The 22,020-nt window shown below is 38.5% G+C and overlaps 1 protein-coding gene across 5 annotated transcripts in view; it reads right to left on the reverse strand.

The window, feature by feature from the left end:
- The window catches only part of NBEA (neurobeachin), a 516,384-nt gene that overhangs the window by 33,418 nt on the left and 460,946 nt on the right, over positions 1–22,020 (reverse strand). For all 5 annotated transcript variants that reach the window (XM_076364262.1, XM_076364263.1, XM_076364261.1 and 2 more), the window contains one exon: positions 14,852–15,019. In XM_076364262.1, coding sequence (XP_076220377.1) covers positions 14,852–15,019 — 168 coding nt within the window. The remainder of the gene's footprint in view (positions 1–14,851; positions 15,020–22,020) is intronic.

Here is a 22,020-nt window from a genome sequence, read left to right on the forward strand (position 1 = left end):
TACAATTACATTCAAAATTATTTTATTTTTTTCTCATTCATAGAGGAGAGGAGAGGAGAGGAGAGGAGAGGAGAGGAGAGGAGAGGAGAGGAGAGGAGAGGAGAGGAGAGGAAAAAGAAGAGAAGAGAAGAGAAGAGAAGAGAAGAGAAGAGAAGAGAAGAGAAGAGAAGAGAAGAGAAGAGAAGAGAAGAGAAGAGAAGAGAAGAGAAGAGAAGAGAAGAGAAGAGAAGAGAAGAGAAGAGAAGAGAAGAGAAGAGAAGAGAAGAGAAGATTTCAGTTGGAAGGGACTTACAGTGATCCTCTAGTGCAACTGCCTGACCACTTCAGGGCTGACCAAAAGTTAAAGCATGTTATTAAGGGCATTGCCCAAATGCCTCTTAAACACTGACAGGCTTGGGGCATTGACCACCTCTCTAGGAAGCCTGTTGCAGTGTTTGACCACCTTCTCAGTAAAGAAATGCTTCCTAAATGTCCAGTCTAAATCTCCCCTGACACAGCTTTGAACCATTCCCATGTGTCCTATCACTGGATACCAGGGAGAAGACATCAGCACCTCCCTCTCCACTTCCCCTCCTCAAGACCTGTAGAGACCAATGAGGTCACCCCTTATATAAAGAACATTTTATTATTCTCATTTCATGCCATTATTTTCTTCAGTTGAACTATTGTACTTCTTATGTTCATGTTTGTAATAATTCCTGTCCCATACAGATTGGTAACATTTACTGAAACTCTTGTGTGTTCATTGATGTCATGCCAAATGAAATCATTGCTCTGTCATCATTCTCCTAAATCTGTATTAAGTTTCTAAAAGAAAATGTTGCTTTCTTTGATCATTAAGTTACTGAGTACAACACATTAGAAAAGATTTTACTACTAAGTTACTTTTGTGAGAGATGTAATAGCATGATACAATAATTCGTTAAATGTGTAATTTCATGCCATAAATAGTTAAGGTTTTGAAACCTGGGCAATCAGGATTTTTTATTTTTAGATGACTGATAATTGGCCTGAAATAATTTTCCTATTGTTATGTAATGGACAACCTCAGAAACAAGGATTCCTCTCGATCTGACAAGTAATTTTATCTTTTCTGAAGACATTCCCTCATTTCTTTTAAAACAATAATTTTTGTTGTGGTTTTTGGATGATAAAAATTTAAGGTGACTGACTGAAATAATTTCTCATCACCTAAACTCTACCTATATAAGGAAACACTTTCATATCCTCTTTTCGTTATTCAGACACCAACACTTATGGTTACATTCAAAAGGCTACATGGACAAAAGCTCTATGTGATTGTTGGGTTAGAGGCCAATCTAGATGATCTTTCCCATCTGGTGTTTAGGTCTATGGAACAAGCTTGTCTTTGACATCTTGATTCTGCAATGCAAATTACTAAAATATACACCTGCAACACAGAATTTCCCTGTTGATACTACTCCTTTGTATTACTCCTTTATGTGATGGTAATCAAAGCATCACAACATGCAGAATTGCAGATGTGTTCTAGTTAGTGTTTGCAAACCAAACCAAACCAGCTCTGTTGCCTCAATGTGCCTCCTGTTGTATAAATCCTGTTACTAAGAGAAAGTCCTCACTTTTAGGTCTTAGCAAGATCTTGCTCAGAGCATCATCTTCTATTCTGGCCAAACTGTTTCTTTTTTCCTGAGTTTGTGTCACCAGTCAAGTTCCAAGAAATTCAAGTTCTTGCCATTACCAAAACTTTTCTTGAAGCTATCCTTGCCTGCATCTTTCTGTTTTCTTTTTTTTTTTTTTAAATCTACCATTACAGTCTTAGGTTTGTCATACCTCTCACTTCTTGACACTCCTACTCAGGAGTTTTTGCTTTTAAGCCAAGCATTTCCTTTCCTCTCCCTTATATCATCCTTTAACTAATTTATTTTTCTCTTTTGCATATGAAATACAAGCCAGGATGCTGAAATCTTAATTTATGTTTTTAGATCTTTGGGATGGATTTTTTTTTTTTAAACAGAGCCAACTTATGACACATTCTTTTCTTAAAAGGCTCCTAGGATTCCAAGTGCATTATCTCCAATAATGAAAAGTTATTTCAAGGCTTTTCTAAAGCAGAGATAAATTTGTTACATTTCCTTGAGAAAGAAATAAAAAATCCTCTGAATTTTTAAATGTAGCTTCTTTTCTGACTGGAACCACTACAGATTTTCAAAGTCTACAAAAGAGGAAGTGAAGGAATAAAAAAATTATATGAAAACTGTCATTAGCATCTCTTAGTTGGCAGTCACTAAAATTTACAGGCATTTTAAAAAAATACTGCTGCTGTCTGGGATGCTACAATTGTTTCCACATGTGAAAAGCAGTGAGTAACAGCCAGAAAGCCTGAAGTTCCAGTTGTGCTAGGCTAAAAACTGCCAGCAGTATTTTTCAAAACACCATCAACTGCATCTAGAAACCTGCTAAATTTTACAAGTCAGAAGTACTTAAAATAAAGTCTTTTTTGTTTAGAAATGCCTAACTAGATTACATTATACAATATCTCAATGAATTCATTAATGAAAAAAGAAGTCCCAAAGGTCAAGACTAAAAAATCCCATAAAGCTCTGGGAAGGCTGCAAATATCATTTCTCTGCATTAACAACCTTACCAAGAGCTCTCTGTTCCTATGGTAATTCCTTCACTGCTTCTATAAGGCTCCCAAGGACTGCCTTCCTAACCCTTTCCCTTCCTCCTCCTCTGCATCAAGAGCTCCAAATGTCCTTTCTGTCCTTTTGCCCTGTCTGTTGTTCACCTGGCTTCTCATGTTCCCACTGTACCTTGGCCTCTTTCTCCCTCCCTCAAGAAGACAGGAGTTGTGTAAATGCCCATCTTCCCACGCAATTCCATTTCTTCTCCTTCATCCCTCATTTTTATTTCTTTTCTTCAGATATGAAGAGAAGCTGCTCACCCTGACCGGTTCAGTTAAACACTACAGTACATGCAGGGCTTTATTCTGGGCAAAAATTGAAGGTACTTTTGGTTTTCCTATTATTTAAAAAGAATTTTTAAAAAACTTCAAACTCACACATCACTGATCCATCACCATTTATACTAACCAGAATGCTGAGCTGAAAGCGGAAGCTAGTTATGCTGTGGCAATGAAGACAGAGGAATTATTATTCCTTTATATCCCTACAATAATAAAGCTCCAGATATTGTCCAGGAGTAGAAATGCTACAAAACAGAGAAGGTACTTGTGAAAAATCTCTTGCTACTTTTCCTCTCCATTGAGGCAGAAGAAAGAAGAAACTTCTACTGTTCATGAAGATCTCCTGGGAAAGGGACATGGGACAATCTCTAGTCTGGACAAAACAGTAAAACTGAGCATCTCTGTCCTTATTCCATAACCTGGTCTGAAAAGCAGAAGCGGTCAACCTGACCTCCACTCACAGCTCTCAACAGGCCAATGCATCAAGCGAAAAAAGCAGTGCTACTTTTGAGGAAACTGGGGGAGTGAATATTTCTGAAGGACCCCCAACTTTCAAGCTGGGTGACCAAATGGCTCCTGACTTCTGCTAGCCAGGAAAGGTCACAGAAGCAGAAAGAGCTGTGTGGTACCCCCACAGCTGCCGGAACAAAGGGAAACGCTAACCGGGATGAGAATAAAATACAAGCACCCTAGACTTGTTAAGTGCTTTGGGGAGTAATTGGGAGTGGAGCCAAGGAAGTAGCATTGGGCGACTTCCCATGGTTTTCAGGGAGGCTGATGTCATCTGAATAGTGCACTGCCTCTTACACATAGCAAAATTTTACTACGTGCCATTAGAAGGGAGAATTTGTTGGGGGCCACATCAGGTTTAATATCATTTATGAGCTCCCCTTGCCTTTGGTTTTGTTTAAGACACCGTATATGTTTTGTCATAATTGTCATTTTTAGGAGCGCAGAGGCCTTTAAGCATAGGCATCCTATCCATAAAAATGAAACAGTAATTCAGCAGGAGGTTTCACTGAAACTTTGAAATTTCATCCACTCTTTTCAAATTATTTTTTTTTTGTTCGTCACTAAGAGCTTTAACAGTGCATGCTTACAGCCAGTTTTAACTATGCTTTGTATTTTAAAAGCTAAATTGTGGGCTTTAAAAATTCGAAGTTCAACTTTTGAAAATCAACAATAAATGTATGTAAAATTTCTGCATGACAAGTTTATTTTGGGAGGGAATTATTTTTTAAAGAACAAAAATTCTTAAATTCCCCCACCTCTGTCATTATTTTTTTGTCCATCAACTGAATTTATCCCTTTTTTAAGAAAAATGTCTCAAGTTATTTCCTTAGTGTTCTTCCACTTCAATTACATTTACTTCCTCAATACTGTCCTCTTTCTATCTTAGGAAATGCTCATACATTTGCATTGTATTCTGTAAAACTACTACACATTTATACATTTTGTGTAACATTCTGACAAAACTGACGATATAAGAAATAAAAAGGGAATGTGAATATTTAGGACAGTATTTAATTTCTGTGACTTGGTGTAAATAACATGCAACTGGGTTTGGTTGTAGGAACTGTAGTAAACTATGACTCTGGCTAGCAATCTATACATGGTAGGTATTTTTTCAACCTGTTGACTTCAGTCTGCATAAGTCAGCAAAGGACCAATGCCTCAAACAGAAGGGTTTAAACAATGAAGAACTCCAAAGACATAAACTGACTGTCTTGAAAAATTTCCATCCATAATGTAGCAATTTTAAAAATTAATTTCTACATTAACCATTAATTTGTCAAAAATAAAAGCTTATAAAGATAATACTGAATTAAAACAAAAAAGATGCAATGACTTATGATGGAAGTTAATGTAATCGTAAGAGGCACAGACTAACACAGTTATTGACAAAGTAGTTGGGTTCATGTTATGCTCACGGCTATCGCCATAACAGAACATAGCAGAATAAAAGATGTGGATGAAGAAGTCCCAATTTTTCTATCTGCCCATAGTGTACTGTGCTGGTTTTGGCTGGGATAGTTAATTTTCTTCGTAGTAGCTAGTATGGGGCCATGTTTTGGATTTGTGCTGGAAACAGTGTTGATAACACAGGGATGTTTTTGTTACTGCTGAGCAGTGCTTACACACAGTCAAGGCCTTTTCTGCTCCTCACACCACCCCACCAGCGAGTAGGCTGGGGGTGCACAAGAAGTTGGGAGGGGACACAGCCAGGACAGCTGACCCCAACTGACCAAAGGGATATCCCACACCATATGACGTCATGCTCAGCATATAAAGCTGGGGGAAGAAGAAGGAAGGGGGGGACGTTCGGAGTGATGGCGTTTGTCTTCCCAAGTAACCGTTAGGTGTGGTGGAGCCCTGCTTTCCTGGAGATGGCTGAACACCTGCCTGCCGATGGGAAGGAGTGAATGAATTCCCTGTTTTGCTTTGCTTGTGTGCACAGCTTTTGCTTTACTTACTAAACTGTCTTTATCTCAACCCACGAGTTTTCTCACTTTTACCCTTCCGATTCTCTCCCTCATCCTGCTGCAGGGGGAGTGAGCGAGCAGCTGTGTGGTGCTTATTTGCTGGCTGGGGTTAAACCACGACGTGGACATTCTTCCTAACAATACATTTTTACAGTGTTTGCCCATTCTAGTCTGAAATAACCCATTTAATGAGGCTTCTACAATTTCTCTTACGAGATTTGTACAGTCAAATTACAGCCTATAGACCTTAGGAAACTACAGCTGCCTTTAAGCCTGAACTTTCCTGTCTGAATTTGATCCTGTAACTGCTATTTAATCTGGTATCAGACCAAGTAATATCCTTATCTCAGTTGGCATGATGAACTCTCCATATTCCTGCCTTTCTGCTACACGTCCCCTTTCACTCCATTATTTCCTGTCAAGCTCTTGAAATCTTGTCCATAAATCAGTCTTCTCTGTCCTCTCATCACTAGGATGCTCTACTCTGAACTCTCTCAAATCTTTCTGGTAAACCAGCATATAGAGTAACACACCATGCTCATGAGGAAGTTCAACCAAAACATGAGAGAAAGAGGGTCTATTAGCAACTGTTCATACCCCATGGCAATTTGGCCAGTAGCTGACAAGAATTCAGATGATCATAAGCAGGTAGTCTTTTGAACTACTGGGACACTGACATCTTTTGCTGTAGAAGTAAATAAATGAAGGCATAAGATCAAGTCTAGAGAATATCATTGCCATGGAAAATAAATGTTATTAATAGCTAAACTAATGAATAATCTTTACTGCCAGAAGGATAACTTACACGTTTCAGAAAGCCATTACACAGAACATACACATCATATTTATTTCTACTTATTTTACAATTAAGAACATCCCCTGTAGGAAAACACAAAAGAAAATGAGGAAAACAGGGAAGCAAACAACAGGACAGGCCTTCTGAAAGCTTGCAATAATAAAAGAGGAAAGGGTACTTAATCATTAAAGAATGCATTTTAGCTGTGACTTTTTTTCTTCTGGTTTATTATTGAAATAAAACATGATCACTGAAGACATTTTTTAATGCTTGGAATGCAGGACAGACTCAGTAAACCAAAGTATCTACTATGCGTATTTTGGTCTTGTTTTATAAAACTGTACAAAATTGAAAGTGTGACTTCATGTTCTACTTCTGCTTTGTCGAAAAAAATAGCAAAACTCAGGAGTAAAATCTTTTCTTGTTAATGAAATAAAATGCATTAAGTTAAGAATGTGGTAATGTAACATTAGTGGTTTTCTTTTTTATCTGAATGGAAAGCAAATGCTGGCTAATCTCTTTGCCCTCAGCTTCATCTTTCTATCACAAAACCTCTGCCTTGTTCCCACCCTAAGAAGGTGCTCTGAGATTTGCAAAGCACATTCTCTTTACTCCAAATTGTGGTTATGATGAGGCTCCAACCATCTGCCAGCCTTCAATTTATCCACTGCAGGACACAAGAACTGTCTCAGAGAACAGGCAAACCTTCAAAGCTAAAAGCTGAAAAGGGACTGACAGGGAAGTAGGTAAAACATACGTACTGAAAGGTGTCGCATATAGTATTCATGAAGCTTCAGTGTGTATTAGAATTTCAGTTTTGGAAACAGGTTATACTGTTACATTTAAAATAAATGTTCTCAGTTATTTTCAGGGTTTAGCTTATAAAGAAATAATTCTGTTTGGATTATTTCCCAGAACCCATTCTTCAAAACTTCACTTTGTTCTTGACATAAATTGAAAACAGTAATATAGATATACTGTACACAGGCTTCAAAATGGCATTAAAGAGGCACATTATCAATATGTTTAAAACATTTAGAAAGCTCAGCTTTGCATCTTTCTAAGTGAATGACTAGATACTTAGACTGAGTAATATCTGTTCCAATAAACTGCTGTGTGTGAAATGTTTTGAATAATAGTTAATTTATGCTGAGGTAATGACAGCGTAATATAACTGAAATCTGTGCTAATAGGAAAAAGAAGCCCCTTCCAGCTATTTCTGTTACAATCAGCTGCAGTAATTTTCACCCCATCTCTCTCTCTGTCTTTCTCACATAAAATATTACTTCAAGTGTATGTTAAAATGCTTGTTGCTAATTTTAAAAATCGATAATTGGTACCTGTCATCCATATGGAGAAAAACAAAATAACCAGACAATAAAGAAGAAATTTTGATGTACAAGACCCATATTTTATATATTTCTGCAATAAAAGAGAGCAATTGCGGTTAATGCTGTTCTTTTTATATTGACAAAACATTAAACTCAGTTTGGGTAAGACTCCAGGATGTTCTGACAAAAATGTGTATGAAATTTCTAACATGCATGAGAACTGGCCAAACAATTTATTCCAAATAATACTCAAAGTAGACTGAGACATTTTCTGGGCTATGAGTTATTCACAAACTCACCCTAGTATTCCTTTGATGAATGAATTATCTGAAATATTTATCAAATAGGTCGGTTGAAGTCTCATCAGCTAAATAAGTTATCAGCAGTTTTTCAGTCTGAATGCTCGGTGTATGGTCAGTGATGTACGTTGAGTGGCAGTGCTTAGCTCTGTCTGGATGCTGAGCTTTTTAATCACAAGTACAATGAATAATAAACAAAACCCAGACCTTCTAGTATGCCATTTTGGACCCAGACCCACCCATACACCACAATTTGTTTTACTTCCAGGAACTGTCTATTTTCTTGACTATGAAAAGATTCTGAATTCCCATAAACATATAACAGCATGATCCAGGAATGGTCATGAACCCCGATCAGCACAGATTCACTAAAATACTGACTACCTGATCATCTCTAATACATTCATTAACTGGAGATATCGTGATCTATCATTAATCTAACTGTAGATAATTGTTTTAAGCAATGGTAGAAGGATGTTTCTAGTTTGGAATCCTATGGATCAGATTACGATTTCTGACTCCTTGTCATAAATGGCTTGTGTTACTCAGTGTAGGTGCTCCCAAAACGTTATTTCATAGTAAAATGGGATGCATAGTTAAAATGTTTCAGTTATTCTGCAGTAAACACCTTCTGAAAGCCCCTTCCCCTGAATGAGAGACAAGTAAAAGAGCACACGTTAATTTCAAAATAAAAGCCTATACATTGGGCAATTACTGTATGGTAACTGACCTCATGCAATTTACACTAATTCCTTATTGAATATTCTGATTTAAGGTGACTTCTGTATTCAGTATCTTCTGCAGGAATCTTTACCTACAGAAATAAATATCTTACCCTCAAAAAATCCCTGTGTTTTTCTTCTTGATCTACAGAGAGCTATCATAACAAAGTGACAGTGAGTAAAAACTCTTCCTTTCCCATTTAAGGAGGAGGATACTGAGCTCTGAAACTCACTGGAAAGACATAAAAATTATTATATCCACAGATGCTCCGAGAGTGAAACATAAAAATCCATTTAGTTTTCTGTTGATAATCTCTTAATGCATACAGAACAGTCTCACAGGCCAAAAATACTATAAAATAATCAAGGTGTTTTTCCCAAAACCAGTATAAATTCAGAAAAAAAAAATCCCTGTTTTGTATGTCTGGGAAACACAGTATTTGGGACTGAAGGAGGTGTAGACTTCTCGACAAAAATCAGCAGAACACAAGTACACATTTCTCCGAGAAGAACAGAGCCCTTAGCATATAAGAAAATATTTTCTACTTTGATGACGGCTTTTACTTGAATAACTGTTCTTGCTATACAGATTCCTTCAATTAACTTCGAAAAAAGTGGATATTCATACTACTTGCAGCTTCCTACTTATTTCACCACTATCCATATTGATGCCTAAGCAGGACTGCTCCTAGAAAGGAAGCGAAGACCATCCCTTGTATGGAGGCAATTAAGCACAACTGAACATGCAAGTGGCCAGTGCTGTGGGTACAATTCAATCAAGCAGATCCATAGGGGTGGTTTTGATATTCTTGTCACATCAAAGAAACAGTGCCCAGAAGAAAAAGATCTAACAAGTTAAAAATGAAATCAGAATAAATAAGAATAATTCCAAGCGAAAGCAAGAACAAGCACATGGTTACAAGGGCTGGCGTTACCTTGAAAGCATTATATAGTGCTATTAGAATAGCGTGTTAATTTTTTCCTCATAAATTTGCCAGGTTCAGCCACCAGGGAAAGGCTAGCATTCCAGCTCCCTTTGTTAAAGATATATCTATCTTGCTGAGTCTTGACAACCCTATCATGTCAGCCCTCTGTAGTAGCAAAGAGTGTTTCAGCAAGGGGGGGGGGGGGGGGGGGGGGGGGAGAAGGAAAGGAGGGGGAAAAAAAAAGTGAGAACTGATGTGATCTACTCTGCTCTTCCTGTGGGCATATTTCACTATAGCAGATCCAGAGGGATGCTTTGTTATTCCTGTCAGATCAAAGAAAGAGATAACAGAAGAAAATATAAGAGGAAAAATAAAACCCAGAAATGAGGGTAACTGAAAAGCACTGCAAGACTACCACATCATTATGACTTTTCAAATTATTTAAATATGCTAAATATCAAGTCACCACCAAAGAAATAAATATTGCATAGGCCATATGCTCTGTTAGCTGCCAGCAAAACTGTCCTACTAGGATTAGTTTATGGGCACAAGCAACTGCCTGTCAAACACTAGCAATTTTAGTCATTTTTCAATTTGCTGTGTGAGTTGCGAGTATGCTCAGGTATTTTGACAGGTGGCTGCTTGGAACAAATATCTGAGCCCAGTAGCTTCACACTGCCTTGCTTTCCTACGCACTTGCAATTCCTGTCGGACTGGGGGGATGCAAGCGTTTGGTGAAGAGGCAGCAGTCACGGGAAAGTCACTGTACTGCACTGCTAAGCTGTATTTGCAACTCACAAAGAACACAAGGATGACACAAAGTTAGCCTAAAGTCTAGTGCAAACCAATAGCTGTGTAATATAATGTTTCACTTGATTTTTCAAAGCATTTCTAACCACAAACAAGCTGAACATCTAAAAAAAACGTAAATAGACATCTGGCTATGATCTTAAACAAATAAACAGAAAACCTGAAATAGTACTTTTCTGCACACTAGATGTGCTTTCAGTACTACATGTGATTTATCTATTATGCACTAACTGCCCACTTAATTATTTTGTGTTTAATCTACAAGGTAGTACTGAAAATAATTTTAGCTCTTCTGTTGCATTTTCTAATGACCAGTATAACTGTGCTGTTCCCTTTCAGCCGCAATACTTTGCGTCACACAGAAACAAGTTCCTAACTTGAAAAAAACATAACTCTATTGATTTTTGAGTGTCCACATTTCCAGGTGTTTGGGAAAAATTAGGCTCCTAAAATCTATAGACATTCTGGGAGAAACGAGGGGAGGAACTACATTTTCCTAAAGAAGTGAACCAATAACATCGAAGCACCATAAATAAACTACATTTCCAATACTGTTCTTTATACATTAGCATTCTCAGCATCAACCCCCTGAAGTCAGCCAAATCTGTCCAGTGGAAAGGATTTGGATTATGATGTTAACTAACAGTAAAGACAATTCCAAATAACATCTAATGTCCAATATAACTACTGTTTACATATTAAAAAGAGATACAGGCTTTGTACCAGGGATGTTCTGTCATGTTTCTCCACAGGAGAAGACTGTCATAGTAAAGTTCATTATCAATTACTGCTTTACAAGTAGAAGATGAGTTAAGCTGTCATAATTTTCTCAGCCAGAGATCCTGTGCTGTCAAAGAATGTCAATTTTTAATCTGACAAAAGGAAGAAAATTATCTGTTATTCTGACCTCTAATTTCTTGACATTTTAATGCTGTAATTGCTGTGGTTAGTGCTGCAACCATGATTTCACCTGTCAAGTAAGAATGAATCAATATCCTTAAGCTGTTCTTCAAGTTTTAGCTTTCACCTCACTGCTTTTACTTTAAAAATGGAAAAATTTACAAATAGAAAACAAAAGGTTGCAACAAAAAAAACAAACAAAAGAATAATTGGGGCCTGAAAATGTTTATTTTGTTACACATTTTTTCTCCTCCTTATTACAATATGAAAACAATTTTGCAACGTGCAGAATAAGAGACCATTAGAGTTGATAGAACTGGAGAATTTCCCAATTTCTAATCATAAATGATCTAAATAAAATTCAATTTTATACATTCTGTGGAGCATTTAAGTCCTGACTTTCATCTTGCCCTCATCACTATTTGAAATAAATTATAGTGATCAAATATTTTTTGTGGTATCAGAAAATTACGAAGTTGTTTGAAAAATCAAAATCAGCATGTTCAAATTAAATCAGTATATTTTACCCATCCAGTGCAGATCTTAAATTGCCAAAGAGTTATTACCGGGGCAGACATATGTAATTTTATAGACTTTATTAATCTAAAACTTAATGCTATCCCAGCACGCCGGTTTCACCCATTTTGAATTTGCAAAATAGAAAACGAAGAAAGCAAGCCAGACGGAGAGTCTTCTACTAAATAGGTCAAAACAGAACAAAAGCATAGGATGGCCATTTTTCCAGTCTTAATCAGTAGAGAGTTCTTAGAGGGCTCCCCCAAGCATGTGAGAAAGATGTAAGGAATGGCAGGGACGAGTTATCCCACCACTGAATAAATTTTTTCTCCAGCCAGAAGGCTGCTGAAGTGACTCCTTTACCATTCTTAACAGAAAGCTAAGAACAACATATTCCTCAGTGGTTGAGTGAGGTGCTCAAGCAAAGGGTGAAAGTGAAAGGGCCAAGGTATAGAATGAACAGGTCATGGGGAACTGCCTTTTTAAATGATGTCTTTCAATCAGCTCAGACCTAAATGGGAGGGGTTTTTTATTTGGAGCCTTATTTCACTGGGAAAATTCTGCTGGGACTCGGCTCAATGTGAAATTAGTTACGGCCACAGTTTGAGGAGGCTACTGCCGTATTTGGGACCATTGGTCTGGTAACGGCTGCTCCCAATAAGGTTGTATTGATTGGCTTATTTTACAGCCATTTATTGAGAACATTCATCATCTTCTTTGTGACAGAACAAAAATGTTTCAGTTTATTTAGAAAATAAACATCAAGAGCATTTGGATACTGAGAGATGCATTTTCCTGGATAACTGCAAAGCTCAATTAATTTTAAATTGCAGTGTTTCTAAGTTAAGATGCCAGACACCACCACCTGCCACTGTAAAACATACTAAACAATTGTTATCACTATTTTTAAAGGTGCTAGTGTTCCTATCCTTACAGTTCTGTATTTATAAGTGGTCTTCAGAGGCTTTTAAAAGATCTTTTTGCTTTTAATTTATTTTCTGGAATATCTAGTAAAAGCCAGAATAAAGTACAAAAAAAAAAAAAAAAAGCCAACAAAACAATGTATATAGAACATATATACTTGTAACAGAAACAGGACATCCAAACACCTGATCTACTTGATCATCAAGACATCAAATGTTTTATTACTGGCCAGAGAATGTCTGCTAGTTTCATAAATAGAGCTCAGGGAAACAGAAGATGGCTCTTAATCTGTCTATATTTACATGTGTATTGTAATTTCTGATTAAAAATGAATAAAAAGTATTTTTAACCTTTTTATGACAAACCACAAATCACGAATGTCTGAGATCTCTTGGAGGAGAAAGCATACTATTTTTAAATGCATGCATACAACTTTATGTATCTATATATAACAAAAATAGGAGGATTCCTTTTTTCTAGACATATTGCCTTCTCATTGCTAACAATGAATTTTATTTACTAATCTAACTTGTGGCAATGAAGATAAAGTTGTGCTTAGAAGTTTACACAGCGTAAATAGCCTAAGAAGAGGTTTATATGCTATTGACTGACAGGGCGTGGGTTAGATGTACAAGTGAGTGAACAAAAACATCTCCATGAATTTCTTGAAATTTCTGATGACAAGTTATGCATGTAAGTAGAGCCACAGGAGAGATGAAGAGTCTCATCATGTCATAAGATGTTAAATAAGGTGCACAGACAGACAGATAGACCTCAATCCTACAAACTGCCTTGTGGGAGTAGACCCTTAAAGTCAAGACATAGGAGTCTGCCCATGCAAATCAGGATCTTAAGCCATGCAAATCCCTTGTATTCATGGTGCTTGACACCTGTTTTATACGTTAAAAAGCATTGCTCCTTCGTATCTCCAGTTTTGTACCTTACTGACTCTTCTCGTGCTCAAAGTTTTAAATCCAGAAAACTGTTATGTAGATGTTAACATTAAATATTTGAGGCAGTGGGATCAAAGCAATTCTGGCCATTCTTAAAACTAAGCAAATAGTAACCATTTACAAAATACAAGCTTTACAGTGCATGATGTGAAAATCCGGCTCTAGGAAGCTGTAGGTCTGAATGTTTTTTTAGTTCTGCTCCTTGAAAAGCACCAAATGTAACAAGATGCAGCAATGCACTACTTAAAAAAAACACACCAAAACCCAATATTTAGCTGACTACAAATGCTTTCTAGAATCTATTTCTTTCTGAAATCTGTAGATTTCTGTCTCCCAGATTGGAAAACAAATAAACAAACAAACAAAAACCCATCGCCTGGCAATGTATAAATTATTACTGTTTTGCATACAGCAGATGGCAGCTATCTGGGGGAATGGAAGATCGTGTGTACAGCTTCATCACAGCGGTACTCATCTAGCAGCTGTTGCTTCTTCACACTTTTCACCAAATTTCAATTGTTTTAGCCAACGAATGGATGATACTAGAAAATGATCGTTCAAATTAATAGTCTTACTAAAGCCAAATACAGTCACTGGAAGGAAACATGTATCAGGATAGCTAGCACAATTTTTTTTTTTAATTTACTGATAAATTTAAAAAGCTCACTTGTATATATACGCATGTATATATATTTCACGCATACATATATACAAACATAAATGCTTGTATGCACACAAATAGCAAACATTTTCTATTTTGGTAACAGTTTGATTATACTTTACGTGATTAAAACAAAAGTAATCTGAATAATTGCTACTGTCACTCTAACAAATATACTCTTTTTCAGATACATATTCTCACCAACATTATCTGACTGAAAAGGTTAGATTTTTTTCCCTATGACTATGATGCATTTTTTTCTTTCAGCTTTTCAGTTCTACTAAGTGAACTTATATAAAAGTAAATTATAAAAAGTAGCAGAATATATATTACAGAATATACATTACATTATAATTTCCCATATCATAATTGACCATTAAATATAGTAACTTCAAGCAAACAAAATACTTTGGGACATCTGTTTTAATGCTAGTTTATTAATACTTGCTTCTGAAGTCACCTAGGGCCTAAGTTCTGAATCAAGTCACACACAACAATTTTCTCCAGCAGTGAAAGATGGAAAAAATACCATTTCTTGTGAGATGACAGCAGTTTTTATAACAAAATGGCAGTAAACACCTACCTCCCTGAGGACAGGATCAGTGATACTGTCCAGGTTCACAGAGCCTTCATATGTTAGGTAGTGGAAAACGTTGAGTGCACGCACTGCTTCTGGTCCTCGTTGCTTGTAGCCAAATATAAGGTCAATCCACTGATGAAGTTGACATGATACAAACTCACTTTCCAGGGCCTGCAAGTGAAATTCAGAGTTAGGAAGTAAATTCCATCTTGCAATTTCATGTTTAAATTACGTCCTACCTTTTCCTATTAATTGAGGAAACATAATGGGTATCATTACATTTTCTGTCCAGGCTTACTTGATATATTTGAAATCCTTCAAACATTAAAAAACAGAACTAATTATGTTGAGAGAAACACTAAAAAGATATTTTTCTTTCCTTCAGCTTTATAGCATGCTAATTTTCTTCTCGGCTACTGGGTTTCTCCTAGCTGCAAGGGTTTTAATTATTAATTTTTGGCCTTGTCAAATAAGTTAGCTAATTTGTCAAGAAAAACTGATGAAAATGGGAAAATAATTTCAAAAACACAATCTTCCAACTCATTTTCCAACTAGTTCTAATTAGTCTTAAATCTAAAATGGAAACTTGAGGATTAAAAAGCTGTATCAGCAAAATGAGGTTCTGAACTCCATGTGTGAATTGTGAATGATTTCTCAAAGAAGAAAAGCATTTTTCACACTCATTTTTGACATTAGGTTGGTTCACCAAAGAAAACACAGGCTGTGACTAGGTAGTTTAAAAATGGGTTCAAGGACTGCTATCCCTTTGCTCAGCATATGGAAAGAGATTAATTCTAGATGCAGGAAATGATGATAGTATTACCGTTGAGCCTGATCCAACCAATGCGTCTTTATCAGACATGATTGGCATCCTTAGTAGATAACGTTGCCTGAACTGGAGCTTTCGAAAGCTGAAGGCATTGCACAGTTTCTCCTTACCCCTCTACCAGAATACCTGTCTTAGTTTCCCATGAGTCTGTACCTGGACACACAAATCATTCTCCTCTAAAGACTCATCATGTATTTAAGATGGCATGCTGGCACACTTGTTCCTTCTTTCCTAATGCTACCTTCAGAGAAGAACTGTGATAAACAGGAACTGGTATTAAAATAAAGTTTCATGGTTCATTGACCAGGCTTTTATATGTGTCCTTGCCCAAACTCCATCACAGTCCTGATTTTGTACAGTGTCATATACCTAGTTTCCTTCGATCAGAACAAGTGCAGTTCAGTTCTCAGATCTGGGAACTAATTTTCGATTAGTTTGTTAGAAAAAAAAAAAAATTACAGAATCACAGAATGGCTGAGTTTGGAAGAGACCTCTGGAAAAAACCTGGTCCAACCCCTCTGCTCAAGCAGGGCCACCTAAAGCAGGCTGTCCAGGACTATACCCAGAGGGCTTTTGAATATCTCCAAGGATGGAGACTCCACAACCTCTCTGGGCAACCTGTGCCAGTGCTCGGTCACCCTCACAGTAAAAAAGTGTTTCCTGATGTCCAGATGGAACCTCCTGTGTTTCAGTTTGTACCGATTGCCTCATGTCATGTCACTGGGCACCACTGAAAAGAGTCTGTCTCGTTCTGAAAAAAAAACACCAGCCTTAATACAATTTATTATGTAAACATCTGTGTCAAGCTTACTGCTACTCACTGCATACAGGCAGAGCTGGCAGCAACCCTCTATATTACATTACCTAATACTTTTCATTCTCAAAGATTGTGGCTTTTTTTTTTTTCTTCCCCTGAGAAATCCGAATTCCTCCATTGTTTCTAGCACAGTGCCACTACTCAGCACAAACACTTTCCATCTAGGACAGAGTTTCATGTCTGCCCCAAGAAGGTTCAAATTTTACAGGGGGATAAACTTTGGAAAAAATGTGTTTTCATTTTATTCATTTTCATCAAAAGGAAGCTGCTTCAGAAATAATCATTGGACGTTGTAGTACTGCGCCATGCACTGCCCACCGGCAGCAGCCCCCTGCCCACCACGCCACACACAGGAATAGCCACAGACAGGGAAAGCCGCATGAGTCTGGCTCTCTGGGTAATCACGCAGTTCTACATGTTCCTCAGACATGTCTGTTCCTCAGACATTCTCCCTGTAACGCTCCACGTGGAAGAGGAACTCTCAGTGCTTTAGTGGAAAACTGGACCCTTTTCTGTCGAAACCAGTGACTGTTATTTCTGAGGAAAATGGATGGGAAGGCTCAGGCTTAATAGCTGACATGCAGCTCAGTTTTCAAGGGCTTAAGTTCAGCATACTATAAGAAGCTATAAAGAAATGTTGCAGAGAACCATATAAAAAGTTGTTGTTCCCTTTCAAAATCAGAGGCCATCATGTGCAAATTGTGAGCAATATTATTTAAATAGCATTAATAGTACTTAATACTAAATACTACTAAACTAATACTATTTGGTTTCAAAGCATGTCTCCCAATAAATAATTAAGAAATGCCTGATCCTTAATTACATTGTGTTACGTGTGTGCAACGTGATATAGTCAGAAACTACATCATTCCATATAATCTTTTTCATAGGACTTTTACTTCATTTAGGATGCAGGATGTTAGCATGCAAGGATAAAATTAAGTATGCCACAACAACCATAAAGAAAGCATTTCCTAACTTTTAAGTTAGGAAATTTTTAATGTTCCTTTGTATGTAATAAAACTTAAAATAGAATTTAAAGCCTGTTGTCTTTCCAGCATCTTTTCCAGCATCTTTCCAGCATCCGACCAACTTACGGTGAGCAGCCTAACTGTTCTTTTCCTCCTCCAAACTCTGCATATTTATAAGTTTCTTTTGCATCAGTACCTATTATATATTTATTAAAAAGTAACTAACAAAAAAAATTGTTAGGCATTTACTCTGGTCAAAAATAGCATTGTTATTTCTAGAATACAGAGAGAATTTCAGGAAAACGGTAAAACTTTTGACTATTTAAAGGTGGAAGAGTAAATTTGAAAAAATAAATGCTTGGGTCAAAGGAGCATACTTCACCCGTTATCTCCTTTAACATCCTCTTCCTGGTGTTAGAATCATAGAATCATAGAATAGTTTGGGTTGGAAGGGACCTCTAAAAGTCACCTAGTCCAACCCCCCTACCGTGGGCAGGGACATCTTCAACTAGATCAGGTTGCTCAGAGCCCCGTCCAGCCTGACCTTGAACGTTTCCAGGGATGGGGCAGCCACCACCTCTCGGGGCAACCTGTGCCAGTGCTTCACCACCCTCAGCGTAAAAAATTTCTTCCTTATATCTAGTCTCAATCTACCCCCCTTTAGTTTAAAGCCATTCCCCCTTGTCCTGTCACAACAGGCCCTGCTAAAACGTTTGCCGCCATCTTTCTTATAAGCCCCCTTTAAGTACTGATAGGCTGCAATAAGGTGTTGCAGAAGCCTTCTCTTCTCTAGGCTGAACAACCCCAACTCTCTCAGCCTTTCTTCACAGGAGAGGTGTTCCATCCCCCTGATCATTTTCGTGACCCTCCTCTGGACCCGCTCCAACAGGTCCGTGTCTTTCCTGTGCTGAGGGCTCCAGAGCTGGACGCAGTACTCCAGGTGGGGTCTCACCAGAGCAGAGGAGAAAGGCAGAATCACCTCCCTCGACCTGCTGGCCACGCTTCTTTGGATGCAGCCCAGGATGTGATTGGCCTTCTGGGCTGCGAGTGCACATTGCTGGCTCATGTCCAGCTTTTCATCCACCAGCACCCCCAAGTCCTTCTCGGCAGGGCTGCTCTCAATCCCTTCATCCCCCAGGCTGTATTGATACTGGGGGTTGCCCTGACCCAGGTGCAGGACCTTGCACTTGGCCTTGTTAAACCTCATGAGGTTCACACGGGCCCACTTCTCAAGCTTGTCCAGGTCCCTCTGGATGGCATCCCGTCCCTCTGGTGTGTCGACTGCACCACTCAGCTTGGTGTCATCTTCAAATTTGCTGAGGGTGCACTCGATCCCACTGTCTATGTCACTGATGAAGATATTAAACAGCACTGTCCCAGTACTGTGACCCCTGAGGGACACCACTTGCCACTGATCTCCATCTGGACATTGAGCTGTTGACCACTACCTTCTGGATGTGACCATCTAACCAATTCCTCATCAACTGAACAGTCCACCCATCAAATCCATATCTCTCCAATTTTGAGAGAAGGATGTTGTGGGGGACCGTGTCAAAGGCCTTACAGAAGTCGAGATAGATGACATCAGTAGCTCTTCCCTTGTCCACTACATCCACTGATGTAGTTACTCCATGATAGAAGGACACTAGGTTGGTCAGGCAGGACTTGCCCTTGGTGAAGCCATGCTGGCTGTCTCGAATCACCTCCCTGTCCTCCACGTGCCTTAGCATAGCTTCCAGGAGGATCTGTTCCATGATCTTCCCAGGCACAGAGGTGAGACTGACTGGCCTGTAGTTCCTCGGGTCTTCCTTTTTTCCCTTTTTAAAAATGGGTGCAATGTTTCCCTTTTTCCAGTCACCAGGGACTTCACCTGACTGCCATGACTTTTCAAATATCATGGAGAGTGGCTTAGCAACTACATCAGCCAATTCCCTCAGGACTCTGGGATGCATCTCATCAGGTCCCATAGACTTATGTGTATTCAGGTTCCTCAGGTGGTCACGAACCTGATCTTCCCTTACAGTGGGAGGGACTTTGCTTCCCTGGTCCCTGCCTTGCGGTCCATCCACTCAAGAGGTGTGGGAGGAGAGGTTGCCAATGAAGACTGAGGCAAAAAAGTTGTTGAGTACCTCAGCCTTCTCCTCGTCCGTTGTTACCAGTTTGCCAGTCTTGCTCATCAGGGGGAGTACACTTTCTTTGACCTTCAAAGTTAGGAGAGTTAGGAGAGTTGAATGCCTATGTTATGTTTCCCTGAGGCAGTTTCTACTTGCATGACCAGCCCTTACTCAGCAGCTTGTCATTCCAGAGAAGGTCTTACTGACCCTGGCAGGTTTGGAGAACTTCTATTTCACATGGATGAACAGTTCTTTAGTAACTTATTAAATAAATGAGCTACTTCTTAACAGCAGCATGTCATGTCTTCGTCTCCAATTCTTTAAGCAGATTTATTGTGCTATGTTTATAGGTCTAATGGTTCTTTAAAGAACCTTGGGGTCCTTAGTTCCTTGGGGAAGAACCTTAGTTTCTTGGGGAAACTTTGGGGAAATTTGTAAGGAGTGAATTTAATTATTTTGAACTATAAATTTCAGATCTCCACACAAAATTGAAAGTCAGAAGAATTGCTGTCAGGGAGGCTGTGAGAACGTTGGCGGTAGCAAGGGGACTAACAGTGCTGTGCCTGCCACGTGCTGTGCGGTGGAAGACTGGTGTGGTAGGGTATTTGGGGCAGAGACCAGAGTAGAAGGTGGAGAGAGGAGCCAGAGCTGTGAAGGAGAGTGGCTCTGCATGGGCCTTAGCACCGCACAGCCTCCAGCTGTGGGCTGCAATGGGTGCTGTGTGATGTTCACGTCCTCCCCATCGGGGTGTCCTGTGGGGTATGGCACTGGGCACAAACAATAGGTAGGGTGCACTCAAGAACCGGCCACCAAAAGGCTACAGAGTCCTACCTGGCCCTCGGTGGGGACAAGACTCCTGATCTGTGCTTTATAACCTGGATTCGTTTTAGTCAGGAGAAAGCTTCTGATGTCAGGTCTGACCTGGTTTGCTGGTGTTCCTCCCAAGTACTTCTGCAATGCTACTCGTGCGATACTTGCAGAATTCTCTCCCTAATTGGCTCTAATGCACAGGCTGCTCCCCCTCCATGTAAGCACCTCCTGAAAATTTATAAGCTGTTCACTGTCAACAGTGCATCGTTTGGTTTCTCAAGAATATGCAATGCTCAGTAGGGAATAGGGTGAGGGAATTTTCTGCGTAAATAATAATTTGTAGGTACAGTAGGAACAACACACAGAAAAAGATAACAATAATATCCTTAAAATAGGCTGGTGATGGCCCTAAAGAACAGCATTTTTTCAAGAACATTTTGGCTTTAAAGCATTTTGCGGGCTTCAATTTTTTGAGTATATTTTCAATACAAAATATAAAGAAACAATTTTATTTTTTTTTTTAGAAAAACAATAATACTTATGTATTATATAAAATTATTTATGGTTTTTAAAGATTCTTACTGTTAAGCAGAAATGAGCTAATATCCAGCTTGTTTTCTATTATAATTAAAATGTACAGAAAACAGAGTTTTATTCAGGCACTCTCAGACTGAACTTGTTTGAATCACTGTTATTAGGGCTTAATTTTCAAATAGCAGCATTCCAGTCAGCATTTTTTCATGGGTTTTGTTTTGAGGAAGGAGTCTCTTATGTTACTGTTTTCAATGGAGTGACTTTTATTGCTAATAGGTATATCGCAAGCATTATTATATACCTAGTGTATACATATTTTTAAGTAAAAGTATTGCATTTTTTGTGTGTGCAGGCAAGTGTATGCACACATGTTCCCCAGGCTGAAAATCTGACCTGTAGCTGTTGTAAAATATAAATCGGTATTAGTAAGTTTATGTATATGTATAAACTAAAGTTAATATAAGCCGAGTTACTGGTTAGTGGGATCAGACCTTTGTGCAGTATGAACATTGCACACTTTCCTCTCTGCTCATCCTAATTTGATGTTAAAATTATTTTTTACAGACATTCCAGTAGGAGGCATTGGTTTTTATTTTAATGCACACTATGTGCTGTGTAAAGTATCAGGCGTTCTGGATTTATAAAATACGCTATTCCAACCTCTTTCTAACACAACGTTTTGTGTTACCTGGGTATTTTGTGTCACCAGAGAAGAGGAAAGCTCTGATGCTGCCCCTCGTCTGGGGCACAGCTGCACCTGCCCCTCCTGTTTCTGCAGTTCCTGCCTTGTTTCCCTCCCCTCCATAGCTGTATGCTGTCTGTCTCTCCAAGAACTCCTACCACAGTATCTTGCTATTAACTTATATTCAGTATATTTAAAAATATTTTCTTAAAACTACTCCAAGACACTTCAGTTTTGTAGATCTGCTCAATAACAGACCAGCAGCTGTTTCAGCCTGTGAGCTGGGTTTTTCTTCTCTCCCCTTACATGCGTGCTCCGCTGCAGCCATTCAATACATAGATTCTCTCCTAGTATTTCTCTGCCTCATTTACCATTTCTTGTAGTGACTATCGGAGTAAAATCTTTGACTCTTGTA

The sequence above is a fragment of the Aptenodytes patagonicus genome, chromosome 1, assembly GCF_965638725.1.
Source record: "Aptenodytes patagonicus chromosome 1, bAptPat1.pri.cur, whole genome shotgun sequence".
NCBI lineage: Eukaryota > Metazoa > Chordata > Aves > Sphenisciformes > Spheniscidae > Aptenodytes > Aptenodytes patagonicus.